The sequence below is a fragment of the Phyllobates terribilis genome, unplaced genomic scaffold (genome assembly GCF_046119375.1).
Source record: "Phyllobates terribilis strain yellow unplaced genomic scaffold, ASM4611937v1 Scaffold_2__4_contigs__length_985480577, whole genome shotgun sequence".
NCBI classification, from domain to species: Eukaryota; Metazoa; Chordata; class Amphibia; order Anura; family Dendrobatidae; genus Phyllobates; species Phyllobates terribilis.
In genome coordinates, this window is record NW_027362762.1 from 74,953,199 (window position 1) to 74,968,636 (window position 15,438).

At 41.9% G+C, this 15,438-nt stretch overlaps 1 protein-coding gene across 4 annotated transcripts in view; it reads right to left on the reverse strand.

The window, feature by feature from the left end:
• Positions 1 to 15,438, reverse strand: part of YAP1 (Yes1 associated transcriptional regulator) — a 66,753-nt gene that overhangs the window by 39,682 nt on the left and 11,633 nt on the right. For all 4 annotated transcript variants that reach the window (XM_073662132.1, XM_073662131.1, XM_073662130.1 and 1 more), the window contains exon 2: positions 14,746 to 14,996. In XM_073662132.1, the coding sequence (XP_073518233.1) occupies positions 14,746 to 14,996 (251 nt within the window). The remainder of the gene's footprint in view (positions 1 to 14,745; positions 14,997 to 15,438) is intronic.

Below are 15,438 nucleotides of genomic sequence, written 5' to 3' on the forward strand. Positions count from 1 at the left end.
GCAGGCCATCATGTGCCACCATATTAAGATACTTTACAAGGGATGAACTCTTGATGTAATGCTTATTCAGGGTTCCTAGGTTAGCAGTTTTTTCAGCTCCCATGGAAATGAATACAGTAAGCCTCCATGTGCTACCACCTTCCCGATGCTGAAAGCCGCAAGATGAGGCCCCGGGTTCAATGAATGAAGATCCCGGCAGTGGGACCCGCATTTAATGCTTTATGGCATATCTCGTCGTCGATATGACATTAATGTCCCAAATGGAAACAACCCTTTAAAAAGGTCAACTTCACAGAGTCCTTGGGTATGTGCACACCGAGTCTTTGGAGTGGAAACTTCCAAATTTTGAGGAGCATTTGAAGAGTTTCTGTTCAGTTTCTGCTCCAAAAACAACTGAAGAAAAAACTGTACAAATAGCCTTAATTGGTTTTAGGACTTTTTGTATGACTGTAGCACCTAAAAAACTATGATGAACCAAACATGACTTAAAAGAGAAATTATCAGAAGGATCAACCCTCCTAAGTCATCTACAGTGCATTGTGAAAGTATTTGGCCCCCTTGAACTTTTCTACCTTTTGCCACATTTCTGGCTTTAAACATATAGATATAAAATTCTAATTTTTTGGGGAAGAATCAACAACAAGTGGGACACAATCGTGAAGTGGAACAAATTTATTGGATATTTTAAACTTTTTAATAAATTAAAAACTGAGAAGTGGGGCGTGCAACATTATTCGGCCCCTTTACTTTCAGTGCAGCAAACTCACTCCAGAAGTTCAGTGAGGATCTCTGAATGATCCAATGTTGTCCTAAATGACTGGTAATGATAAATAGAATCCACCTCTGTGTAACCAAGTCTCCGTATAAATGCACCTGCTCTGTGATAGTCTCAGGGTTCTGTTTCAAGTGCAGAGAGAATTATGAAGACAAGGAACACACCAGGCAGGTCCGAGATACTGTTGTGGCGAAGTTTAAAGCCGGATTTGGATACAAAAAGATTTCCCAAGTTTTAAACATCTCAAGGAGCACTGTGCAAGCGATCATATTGAAATGGAAGGAGTATCAGACCACTGCAAATCTACCAAGACCCGGCCTTCCCTCTAAACTTTCATCTCGAACAAGGAGAAGACTGAACAGAGATGCAGCCAAAAGGCCCATGATCACTCTGGATGAACTGCAGAGATCTACAGCTGAGGTGGGAGAGTCTGTCCATAGGACAACAATCAGTCGTACACTGCACAAATCTGGCCTTTATGGAAAAGTGGCAACAAGAAAGCTATTTCTCAAAGATATCCATAAAAAGTTTCGTTTGAAGTTTGCCACAAGCCACCTGAGAGACACACCAAACATGTGGAATAAGGTGTTCTGGTCAGATGAAACCAAAATTGAACTTTTTGGCCACAATGCAAAACGATATGTTTGGCGTAAAAGCAACACAGCTCATCACCCTCAAAACACCATCCCCACTGTCAAACATGGTGGTGGCAGCATCATGGTTTGGGCCTGCTTTTCTTCAGCAGGGACAGGGAAGTTGGACGGAGCCAAATACAGGACCATTCTGGAAGAAAACCTGGGAGTCTGCAAAAGACCTGAGACTGGGACGGAGATTTATCTTCCAACAAGACAATGATCCCAAACATAAAGCAAAATCTACAATGGAATGGTTCAAAAATAAATGTATCCAGGTGTTAAAATGACCAAGTCAAAGTCCAGACCCGAATCCAATCGAGAATCTGTGGAAAGAGCTGAAAACTGCTCTTCACAAACGCCCTCCCATCCAACCTCAATGAGCTCGAGCTGTTTTGCAAGGAAGAATGGGCAGGAATTTCAGCCTCTCGATGTACAAAACTGATAGAGACATACCCCAAGCGACTTGCAGCTGTAATCGCAGCAAAAGGTGGCGCTACAAAGTATTAACTCAAGGGGGCCGAATATTATTGCATGCCCCACTTTTCAATTTTTAATTTGTTAAAAAAGTTTAAAATATACAATAAATTTCATCCCACTTCACGATTGTGTCCCACTTGTTGTTGATTCTTCCCAAAAAAATTAGAATTTTATATCTTTATTAGTGATGAGCGAGCATGCTCGCCACTGCTCAGTACTCGCCCGAGCATCTCAGTACTCGAGATGCTCGGAGCTCGCCGAGTACTTTTGAGATGCTCGAGCGGATGCTCGGGTCCCCTCCCTGCATGTTTGCCGCTATTTAGAGCGCCAATCATGCAGGGATTGTCTGCCACTCACTGTAATGTCACAGCCATGGTGGTTGTGGCATTACAGTGATTGCCCAAATCGATGGGAACAGTGCTCACAGTGAAACATGAAAAGCCGGCAATGCAGCAGCGGCATACACTGGTACCCGACAATTTAGAACAGAAAGAATAGAGCATCACACATAGATTAGATAGAAACATATCAGTCACATATATAATAAGTACAGTGACAGTGTTGGTTACTGTACTTGTCATTTAGTGTTAAAATAAAGGATTTATTAAAAAAAAAATTGGCGTAGGGTTCCCAGTAATTTTAGTCTCTAGCGGAGGTTAAGCAGACAGCTGGGGCAGATGTTTGAAGCCTGGGAAGGGGGTAATACCCACAGAGCTTCCCAGGCTACTAATATCAGCCCCCAGCTGAATACCTAGCCTTTATTAGCTATTAAAATGGGGGACCCAAAAAAAATGACGTGGGATCCCCCCTATTTTAATAGCTAGCAAAGGCTAGGCAGACAGCTGGGGGCTGATATTAATAGCCCAGGAAGGGTGCCATGAATATTGGCCCCCTCCCAGGATAGAAACACCAGCCATCAGCCGCCCCAGAACATCCATAGGATGCGCCAATTCTGGCACTTAGCCTCGCTCTTCCCACTGCCCTGTAGCGGTGGCAGTGGGGTAATAGGGCTGGGGTTGATGTCAGCCTATAATGCCAGCTGACATCAAGCCCAGGTTAGAAATGGAGAGGAGTCTATAAGACACCCCCATTACTAACCCCATAGTGAAAGTTAAAAAAAAAACACAAAACACCCAGAATAAAGTCCTTTAAGTGAAATAAAGACACAATTCTTTAATGTTTTAAATTAAACTCTACTTACCGCCACGCCCATTCCAGCTGAAGCCAATGTCTTCTGCAATAAAAGTAAAATAATAAACCAACCTCATCCTTACCTTTCCATGGTTCCCAGGGCGGCTTCAGCTCTGCTACATTGACATGACAGGCTGGATCGCAGCAGAACGCTGCCATCCAGCTTGCCATGCCGCAGACACTGAGAAGCGCCTCAGTGAAGCTCCTCAGTGTCTGGCTGTGACGGCATCCAGATGAGCCGAGTTCATGTCCAATGAACTCAGCTCACCTCATGCACGTCACTGACAGCGTGGGAGAATTCTCCTGCGTATGCGGTTCCGGCAAATGACGTCACCGCTTGAGCAGGAGAATTCTCCCACGCTGGGATGGCATTGAGATGGCAGGCTGGATGGTAGCAGAACACTGCCGTCCAGCTTGTCATCCTTCAGAGACATTGCCTGCGCTCCGCAGTGTCTCTGAAGGATGTGTTTTTCATGCACCCTCCTATATACCCTGCCTGACGTTTAATTGAGCACTGTTCCCATCGATTTGGGCAATTTTTGGCCTTCTGCAGACCGCCGGGGGGGAGACAGCCAGAAAAATGCTCGAGTTTCCCATAGACTTACATTGGGCTCGTTGCTCGGGTCGAGCACCCGAGTATTCCAATGTGCTCGACCCGAGCTTCGAGCACCCGAGCATTTTAGTGCTCGCTCATCACTAATCTTTATGTTTGAAGCCAGAAATGTGGCAAAAGGTAGAAAAGTTCAAGGGGGCCAAATACTTTCACAATGCACTGTATATGGGCATGTAGGTCATAGGAGGCTGAATAAAATGATACCTTGATATCTGCGATCCGATCTCTTATTCATGAAAAATCTACATAATATGTAAATGAGCTGCTAAGATCTATGGGCCAAATATAGATCTCCCTGAGAATCTGCCTCCAGAGCTTATTGTAAATGAAAGAAGGTGTTACCAGTGTGAGACATGTAGATCAGGAGAGCAGACTGTCAGTCATTACATGTCTCACACTGGTAACACCTCCTTTCATTTATAATAAGCTCTGGAGGCCGATTCTCGGGGAGATCTATGTCCGGCCCATAGATCTTAACAGCTCATTTACATATGAAAGACGTGGATTTCTTTGAAATAAGACATCCAGATACCAGATATCAAAGGTGTCATTTTATTAATCTCTCCATGACCTACATGGCCATATAGACGGCTTAGGAGGGTTGATTCTATGAACAGATGCCCTTGGGAAAAACAAACAGTGTAATAAAAATAAAGGACTGGGTATTGCGGCTGTATTCTAGATGGTAAAACATGGCCATGTGGAACAAGCCAAGTGCATGCTGGTTAGCTGGGAATATGCCATGCCTAATTGTTCAAAAGGTTTTCCACATTTGTGAAAACTGGCGAGTAACACGTTTATCAGGCGCCTTCGCTTGGAAACCACTTGATCTATATACTCGAAAGTAGAGCGCAAAGAGACCGACACCGGAGACGCCACCAAAGAGTCTAAAAAGATGTCCGATGATTGTGCTTCAAGAAAACGACCGCCAGCATTTTCCTGACATGTAACTTGGCATCTGAAAGCCGTCGTGTGCACATACCTCAATATGCTTCCACAGGTATTGGCTCTCAGTGGACATCTAGCTAGTAACACGCAATGCCTCCTGGGAGAAAGTATGGAAATTATCTCGCCTTGGTTCAATAATAGTGGAATTTTTGGATGCCGTTAATAACTAACGTACAGATATCGTGCATCAGCTATTTTGCCAAATATAAATTGCTAACAAAAGCAGGCATGAAATCCAACATTTCGGAAAGCTTTGCCAAGTACACTGTACCCGAACAGCCTGAGAAGACCCTGGCAAGAACAGAACAGGACTGTCATACAAGACGGAAAAAAAAATTCTCCCACACGATCTGCTGGTTTAGCTGAAGTGGTGTGTAAATCCATAGGCTTACACAGTATGGATCACATGTAATTATATCTTCCAAAGCACTCGCATTCATCTTCCAAGAAGTCGGGAATTAGGATCGAGAGTTTGGGAAGAAGGATAACAGTTCTGGATGAGTCACCGACTGACTAAGGATCATCAAGTGCTTGATCCTCAGGGAGGACTCCAGCTTGACTCACATTTCAGGATAAACAAACTTGGGGGGGGAATTTGCCGTTTGGAAGGGGATTGATAGACACTTTTACTGCCAATTTAATTTTTGAAATGGAAGTGCTTTCTAGAGTCCAGATAAGATCAAAAGGACACTGTGCAGACAAAAAGAAACGCAGAGCTACCTCTTCCAAAAATAAACCTTAGCACTCCTGTGTTCTCTATGACAGAATTGAAGCTAGACTCCTCTGGTGGCCACTTATCTCCAGGAAAAAAAAATGAAATCGGACATGCCAGACCCTTATGTCCCTCAACAATCATTTGTTGAGGGACATAAGGATCTGGCATGTCCAATTTCGAAAAAAAAAAATTGGACTGTCGGCCAAACCTGTCGATATCGATTGTCTTGGGCCTTTACATGCAAGTCCACACACAGTCGTTAACAATTGTATATAAACAAAAAGATCAAGACGCTAGTTATCTTTTGTTTCCAGGGGACAGAAAGCGGGAAAACCAGATTTCAACAACGGAACCTGCAACTCCTCACATAGAAAGAAGAACTCAAATCTCCATTAGCCACAGGACACAAGGCTCCTGCCCTCTTATCTGTGGCCGGGCCACCTCTGTGGTTATCTAGAGGTTATAACCTCATCCCATCTTCTACATGCCTTTATAATCCACTGCTCACAGGAAGTCAAATTTAGGTTAGGGCACTAAAGCCCCACTTGGTCAAATGTAAAATTGGAGCAGTATTGGTTCCCCAACCTCACATTTAACATAGGAGAAAGGTGAGCTTCCAAATATTATTAAAAAAAAAAAGTAGACGATTATCCCTTACCTAAAAACATGAAAAAAATTTGAGCTGTGATACATTGAAAATGTGAGAATTGAACAAAAATGTTAAAAACTACCATTTCAATTGTCAATTAGTAGATCTTTACGCCACCTATAGTATTTGGTGAATTTCCTCCAATATCCGGGCCAAGGCTGTGGTGTTATTAGGTATATTTTATCTAACAGACACCCCTTATGTATGGATCAATTATGTATGGATTACAATGGCGATCCATAAGGAATGAATTTTTTTTTTATTCTGTCAATGCATCTAAAATAAAAAGAAAGCAGTTTTGCAAATAGAAAGCATTAAGAAAATTGTACTGTTTTGTGCATACAGCACCTACAGTGGAAACCATACATACATACACTATATAAAAAAGACACATGCATGTTTTTCTCAATATCTGACATGAAATCAGAATAAACCTTTCCCATTTTAGAGTTAGGGTTGGGGAGAGAGAATGTTTTAAGGTTATTTTTAAATACTTACTGCAAAGTCAAAAGTTTACATACACTAAGATTACTATGCCTTTAAACAATTCTGGACTGCCCATATGATGATGTCATGTGTTTGGAAGCTTCTGATAGGTTTTTTGGCAACATCTGAGTTAGAGACACCTGTGAATGTATTTTAATGCACACTTGAAACACAGTGCTTTGTGTAGTATCATGGGAAAGTCTAAAGAAATCAGCCAAGATATCAGGAAGAGAATTGTGGACTTGCACAAGTCTGGCTCATCCTTGGGTACAATTTCAAGATACCTGAAGGTGCCATGTTCATCTGTACAAACAATTATACTCAAGTACAAACAAGATGGGAATGTCCAGCCATCATACCGCTCAGGAAGGAGATGGGTTCTGTGTCCCAGAGATGAACGTGGTTTGGTCCGACATGTGCATATCAACCCAAGGACAAAAGAAAAAGACCTTGTGAAGATGATGGCGGAATCTGGTAAGATTCTGTCAATATCCACAGTGAAACGAGTACTGTATCAACATGGGTGAAAGGCCACTCTGCCAGGAAGAAGCCATTACTCCAAAAGAAACATGAAAAAGTCAGATGAATGTTTGCAAATGCACACAGGAACATAGACCTTAATATTTGGAGACCTGTCCTGTGGTCTGATGAAACTAAAATTGAACTTTTTGGGCATAAAGACCATTGTTACGTTTGGAGGAAAAAAGGAAGAAGCTTGGAAGCCTAAAAACACCATCCCAACTGTAAAACACGGGGGTGGCAGCATCATGTTGTGGGGTTGTTTTGCTGCAGGAGGGACTGGTGCACTTCACTAAATAGATGGCATCATGAGAAAAGAAGATTATGTGGCAATACTGAAGCAACATCTCAAGACATCAGCCAGGAAGCTAAAGCTTGGGCGGAAATGGGTCTTCCAAATGGACAATGACCCGGAGCATACTGCCAAAATGGTAAAGTGGCTTAAGGATAACAAAATCAATGTTTTGGAGTGGCCATCACAAAGCCCTGATCTCAATCCTTTGAAAAATTTATGGGCAAAGCTAAAAAGGCAGGTACGAGCAAGGAGACCTACAAACCTGGATCAGATACACCAGTTTTGTCAGGAGGAATTGGCCCAAATTCTGACCAACTATTGTGAGAAGCTTGTGGAAGGATATCCCAAAAGTTTGACCGAAGTCATTCAGTTTAAGGGCAATGGTACCAAATACCAATGAAATGTATGTAAACTGTTGACTTGAGTTTGGCATGCTGTTCCCGGAAGACCTACAAAAGTTCACTAATAGGGCCTGCCGTTTCAACAGAGAAAGAAGAAGATGGGAAAACATGCTGCACTTCTTTTTTTACAGCAAATCAATCAAGTTGCACAGAAACCACCAACATAAGTGTGAACCTAGTCTAACTGGGAAAAGTTCTTCAGTTGGTATCGTTTCAGACAGGAAGCAGTTTCTAAACACAACTTCCCACCCGTTCCATGGATACAAACAAGCACATTATGCTAATTGTAATCACTGCGGTCACTGACATCTGAGCAGATTTACACAGATCAAGTCAAGAAATGAGTTGTCACATGTAACGACTTCTATATCCTGGGAAAACCGGGAAGACTGGACCTGTGCAGTGCAATAAAATGACATCACTTGGTCTGTAGAGACTGGGATGGAAATTATCACGAATGGATGAAGAAACATTACATGCTGGCTGATGGCCACTGACTGTGATTTGCGTCCCGATGCAGACAGTAGGACAGTGTGAATCTGGTTTCCCTATGAGGACTTTAAATAAAAAAAAAAATACATAAAAATAAAACGCCATCAGATACATCTTATGTAATGCAGTGGTCTCATATCAACAGGATGTTCCAGAGCATTATGATCGCTGGGGGCCCTGCAGATATCAAGTAAGAAAGGACAAATATTTTGGACAGCGCCTTCCCGCACAACCTCTGGTCACTCACTGTACACCCAACAGACATTCAGGAGAACAAGGCTGTGTTGTGATTATATAATTTTTTTTTATAATAATTATAAAATATAAATTTTCTCTGCCGTCCACTTCCAGGGAGGTTAACTACAGTGCCATGGGTTGTAAACTTCTTGATTATGTTGCGAACCATGGACAAAGGAACATCAAGATCTCTAGAGATGGACTTGAAAAATATCAACAATCTCAAGGTTACAACGATTTTAGTTCTCAAGTCCTCAGATAGTTCTCTTCTTCTCCTCTCCATGATTAGTGTGGCACACAGACACAATGCAAATATTGAGCCAACTTCTTCCTTCTTCCCTGTTTATCTGGTTTCAGGTGTGATTTTCATATTGCCCACACCTGTTACTTGCCACAGGTGGGATTGAGCGAGCGTCACATGCTTGAAACAAAGTTGTTTACCCACAATTTTGGAAAAGTGGCAACAATTTTGTGCAGCCCATTCTTGGGGTTTTGGTTGAAATTATGTCCAATTTGCCTTTTTCTCTGTTTTTTTGTGTTGTTCCAATACACACAAAGGAAAAAACGTGTAATTGCAATCATTTTCTGGGAGAAATGCTTCATTTTCATGAACAACTGGCTTTGAAGATTTGGACTTCATATATCCACGGTCCATGTACAGACCGGCCGCAGGTCTCCTGACCCGAACTCAAAAGCCTCCCAGTCATCTACAAGCCTGTTGGGTTCTGATCACAAGACACACATCCTTTCCGGACATCACGGTCAGCACAGGGGACCATGAACTGGCGAGGTGTAGTGTCACAGACAAAACCAAATCCTCAAAGAAGTGTAAAAAATTACAATTTGCATCACAGACATTACACTATATATAAAATGTTAGATTTTAATTATTAATAAAATTTACACAAACACTCAGACCAAAAATTTGACTATGGACTACATGACATCATAACATACTACACTGTGTTCCAAATTATTATGCAAATAATATTTTCTCAGATTTTCCCAAATTACCTATATGAATTGCAGTAATTGTAATTTTCCAGTCAAATACCTATTAGAGTACAATTGAAAGGTTTTTGTACAAACTGCCTATGATAACAGGATATTTTTTAAAAAATAAAACACTCAAACTGCACTCAAAATGCATGTTCCAAATTATTATGCACAGCAGAGTTTTCAACCTTTTCATTTTAATAAAGAACAAAAAAATTGTCATTTTTGAAATTATAAGCATTAGCAGGTTATTACAAACTGAAATCAAACAGTTTTCAACTCAAAACTTTATTTTAGGTGATGTTACATTTGCACATAGGACCGCTTGTTCGAAAGGAGCTTCTGAACTCTCTCGTCCATTGAATTTGTCAGGTTTTGGATGGTTTCTGCTTCAATTGTTTTGCATGAGGACAGAATACCCTCCCAGAGCTGTTGCTTAGATGTGAACTGCCTCCCGCCATCATAGACACTCCTTTTGATGATGCGCCAGAGGTTCTCAATGGGGTTGAGGTCAGGGGAGCATGGGTGCCACACCATAAGTTTGTCCCCTTTTATGCCCATAGCAGCCAAAGATGCAGATGTGTTATGTGCAGCATGAGATGGGGCATTATCATGCATGAAATGATCTCGATGGTCCAGATGGATGGAGTGGAGGATGGCTGGTTGATGGACACCCCATACAAACACGGCTACGGCGCTAACAAGAAGGAGGTGGAGTAATGTTTTGGGCTGGAATCATGGGGAGAGAGATTGTCGGCCCTTTTAGGATCCCTGAAGGGGTAAAGATGAACTCCATAATGTATGTTGAGTTTCTCAAACAGCACTTCCTTCCATGGTTCAAGAAGAACCGTGCATTCCGCAGCAAGATCATTTTCATGCATGATAATGCCCCGTCTCATGCTGCACATAACACATCTGCATCTCTGGCTGCTATGGGAATAAAAGGGGACAAACTTATGGTGTGGCACCCATGCTCCTCTGACCTCAACCCCATGGAGAACCTCTGGAGCATCATCAAAAGGAGTGTCTATGATGGCAGGAGGCAGTTCACATCTAAGCAACAGCTCTGGGAGGGTATTCTGTCCTCATGCAAAACAATTGAAGCAGAAACCATCCAAAACCTGACAAATTCAATGGTCGAGAGCGTTCAGAAGCTCCTTTCGCACAAGCGGTCCTATGTGCAAATGTAACATCACCTAGAATAAAGTTTTGAGTTGAAAACTGTTTGATTTCACTGTGTAATAACCTGCTAATGCTTATAATTTCAAAAATGACCATTTTTTGTTCTTTATTAAAATGAAAAGGTTGAAAACTCTGCTGTGCATAATAATTTGGAACATGCATTTTGAGTGCAGGTTGAGTGTTTTATTTTTTTAAAAATATACTGTTATCATAGGCAGTTTGTACAAAAACCTTTCAATTGTACTCTAATAGTTATTTGACTGGAAAATTACAATGACTGCAATTCATATAGGTAATTTGGGAAAATCTGAGAAAATATTATTTGCATAATAATTTGGAACACAGTGTATATGTGGTGTAATGATTATATTATACCATATGGGATGCACACTTTATAGGATAGAAGGACTGCTCTTTAACACTTCTTGCTGCTATATCTATTGAAACCACCATTTATAATATTCAATCACTATTCAAATAGGACCATGTAAGACTTACTGTCCTAATAAAAAAAAAAAGGATCATAGAAGACCAACTGTCCAATTTTGGGCTATTGTTGCTGTATATATTTATAGCTAGTGGTTCCACTCTGGTGTTGTCATTTGAGGTTCTATATTGATGTTAGGTGGTGCTACTAGGGTCCCTCGGTCATGTTTTTAGGACATTTTAGGGTTTATTAGGGACAGTCATCATTGAGCGGGAGAGCCATTTGAGTTATCCTGGTGCCAACCTCCGCGACTTGGCAGGGGAAGTCTACGTCAATTTTCCCCTCCCCATCTTCACTCAATTGACCGACAGTACCCCGTCAACTGTTATTTAGGACGAAATTTTTGCTTTGAGTTGGTTTCTGTGGAACATTAGGATATTTTCGTTAAGATTTGAATTATTAACTAATAAAATGAACGTTTTCTATACATTAGTGTAATTTCTGTCATGCGAGTTGGGGAGGTGTGAAGCCGGCCTACGGGGATTTCCTAACAACTTTTACTTCCCTACATCGTGTAGGCAGGTAAACGCTCCCTGAAGACAGATCCCTGCAGGTTTTAAGGTGGTTTCTAAAGTTTAGAACTCCAGCCAGATTTTTTTTTTCCAAAATCTACAAACTCCTACACAGCGGAGATTACATATCAATTATACCGTACAGCAGCAAAGCTGATTTCCTATTGTTGGGGATGACTCGCCCTTAATTGCATCAACACCACAAACTTTCCGCCAAGGGAGGAAGGGTTAAGCCTCTCGCCCGGGCAGGCCAGCATGTGATCCCAGCAGGGAGAGATTTACCAAGCTGCCTTTATTTTGCTTAACAACCTAGTTTAGATCCAGGCCTTTTCTCAATCAGGTCTGATCCCTCACAGCCAGCAGTCCATTCAATCATTTACTTAGGATGTCTGCTGGGGAACAAACGCTCTCGCTCATGCATAGGACTTTGCCAGACTTGTGTGTACTTTACCGGCTAAGTCTACTCATTGTTCTAGGTGAAACATGAGCCCTTAATAAGGAAACCAGGGCAGTGTAGGAAGATCCAGCGAGGAAAAAGATCAATATGTGTGCACTTATACAGGTATTTAAAAGAAAATAGCTCTAAAAGGAGATTTATAATGAAAAGTTCAAGAAAACTCAGCCATAGGTGTACCCCTAGTGTATAAAGCAAAATGGGGGCTGTCATGTGGCCTAAACCAAAAGTCACAAGAATGTTAAAAAAAAATTAGATCAGTAAATAATCTGACTTCTAGGGATTTAAAGAGGACCTTTCACTGGATTTTTTAATTTAAATTGAGCAACTCCTCAAATTGCTGCTACTGCACTGATTCTGGAACAGTTTTTATTTTTGTTCTGCACCCCTCCGTTTCAAAGTTATGCCCCCCTCCCCGGTAATAAATGGTGCAAGTTTTCCCTTCGACCAACAACAAAAACTTCTCTATGGGCGTTTGCCTTTAGTCCTGTGACACCAGCCAATCAAAACACAGCCACGCCCACATAAAAATTTCTGCGGTACACGCCCAATTGGTTGAAAGGAAAAATTTGCACCATTATTACCAAGGGGTATAACTTTGGAACGGAGTGGCGCAGAAGAAAAAGAAAAACTGTTGTAGAATCTTTGCAGCGGTGCAAATTGGAGGAGGTGATCACTTTACATTAAAAAATGGTCCTCTTTAAAATTCTGCAATTGCTCAAGTATACAGCTAATAAAAAGCTGCCTAGTTTTCATAATTCTTGGTTACATTTCTCTTAGGAGGATAACAAACGAGCATATAAAAAAGGATGAATACAAGCACCGCAGTGTAGAGTAGAGTAGTTGTTACCTTGCTGGACTTAAAAGGTAGAGATGAGCGCAAAGAGTCGCAGGACCCTGATCCAGCAGCCAGGCCAGTATTCCGTGGGGTCTGGACAGGAGCCCTGCAAACTGTGTCCCACTTGCCAGCGTCCTCGGTTCCTCTTTTGATTAGCTGGCCTGGCATAATGTCATTGGGGTGTAAAGCAGAAGAGGCCGGCTAAAAGTAGTAGCGGAGGACGGCAAATAGGAGGCGGTTCATAACAGGGCTCCTGTCCAGCCCCCACGGAATGTTAACCTGGCTGCTGGACCAAGACCTCTACTTAAAGGTGGTTGTCCAGCTCAAAAACATTATCTTTGCATGTTTTTAGAATAGCAAAATATACAACCCATTAATACACTTCAATTGATAAAAGTGCCCTGATATTCAGATATAATTTCTAGTCCTGAGTTCCAGTGGCCCCATCATAGTGGTGTGTCAAGTGGGCTAGCTAATTGTTCATTTCAAAAGCAAAGCCAACCCTCCTCTTCTTTGTATGCATGGGGGCTGGCTTTGCTACTGAAGTAAGTAGTCAGCCAGCCCCCTTCACACACAGCTCCAATGATGTGCCGACGCAGTAAACACCATCCAGTGTCAAAGGCGAATATCTACAGGGACCTGGAACCATGATAGTATCTGAAGATCGGGCCAACTTTGTTAATTGAAGTCGAATATTCTACATTTTAAAGACTTTTTGAGCTCAACAACTTGTTTAATATTCAGAAAATTTTTGGTAACACAATCATAGCAGTAGCACAAATAGTTGGTGTTTGAAATTTTATCCTAAGCTTTGGTGGACCCTACTTTACAATAGTAGTCCTGAATAGTGGCATGGGTGTAAGCACAGGCCCATCATGGACTAGAATTTAGTTTTCAAAATTATATAGTTTTCACTGCAAAAATCACTCCACAGTGGAGACCACACGGCTTCTGTATAACTTGCTGTCCGCTGCCTGTTGTCAAGTGAAATCCACTTATAGCAGCAGAGAAGGCAAGTTTAAGTGGGGGTGGGTCTTTGCCAAACACCATAAGCGAGGCGGGCTTTCAGTTCTGGACAGGCAGGCCATTGGATGATGGTTGGTGCTATGCATGCTAGAAAGGGCATCCAGGCACCTACAGTGCTGGCAGAATGCTGGTGAAGAGGAACCATCCACTCAAAAAGCAAAAATGGCAAGTTACAAAGCATGAACATTAAAACAGTTCCTGGACATATTAGATCGGTATGTGCATCAAAAGCGGTTTTCTTTTCTTTTTTTTTTGTGTGTGGGATATAAGCAGCAAGAGCATGCTTTTCTACAAATATTTTTGGTAGAAAAAAAAATGCTTTAGGTGAAATCCTAACTCAGTGTCATTCAATTACTTTGATAATTAATCCCTACATGTTCACATTCTAATTAAGAATACATATCATGATCCAAAAATAACATATCACATTTTACGATGCCAACTTCTCGCAGTGATGAAATCATGGCGGCGCCACTCCCAGCATCAATGACCAAGGTGCAAGCGGAAACTCCTGTGCCCAATGAACAATTAATACCAGGCCCAGCCTAAACGGTCACAGGCGAGAACACCACACTGCCCAGTATATATATATAATATAATTGTATTCATTTGCTTATTCTATTATTATGGTGCAATCATAATGATATCCATCACACCTCCGCACTGCCCGGCACCCTCTGATCACCGACATTTTCCAGGATACTAATCTATTCTGGCAAATGTATAAAGAAAAAGTAAAAAAAAGGCATATCAAACATTAATGCACATATAAAAGTTGAATAGACAGCTGCAAAAAGCACAGATAGAATTGACTCACTTCAGAAAATATCTTTGTCCCGATGGAGTTTTGGCCATCTCCCATCCCGGAGGCAGGGGGACATCGTCCGGAATTTCAAAAGACGACTGTCGAAGATGCGGATTTGGAGGGGCAGGTCCTTGGGTAGAAACCACTCCTTGTGGAGAAAGAGCTCCTGGGGAGACGGCGCCAAGCTGCAGGGAGGCTGGAGAGGAGTGTGCGCGAACATGCTGAGGAGTCAACGCCCCCGCAGATCCACCGTCCGTGCTGGCCTGTGAGGATGCAAAGGTGTTATTCTTCAGAAATTGGTTGCTGAGTTATGTAGGTAACAAAATGCATTCCCCCACTTAAGCACATCATAGGATTATAAACATACACCGAGAGTAGAAAGATTCTTCAAGAATGGACGTTTACCAAACTGAACAACGTGATGGCTCCTACAGTAGGTCCTATGAGTCCCATGTATTGTGAATTACGCCATCCCAGGGACCCAACAGGTGGAGGGCTGGAGAGGTTGTACCAAGTTAGTAAAACATGGCTGCATTGCAATATCAGACACAGCTCATGGAAAAAAGGAGCACTGGTTCTCAAAAAAAAGTCACCATGTTTTACTCATAAAACCGTATACAATTCTAGAGACATTTACTCTGATACATGCATGCTGCTCCTGGCTTGTTACCCCTCATCAGTGCAAGACATGGAAACTGTTCCACT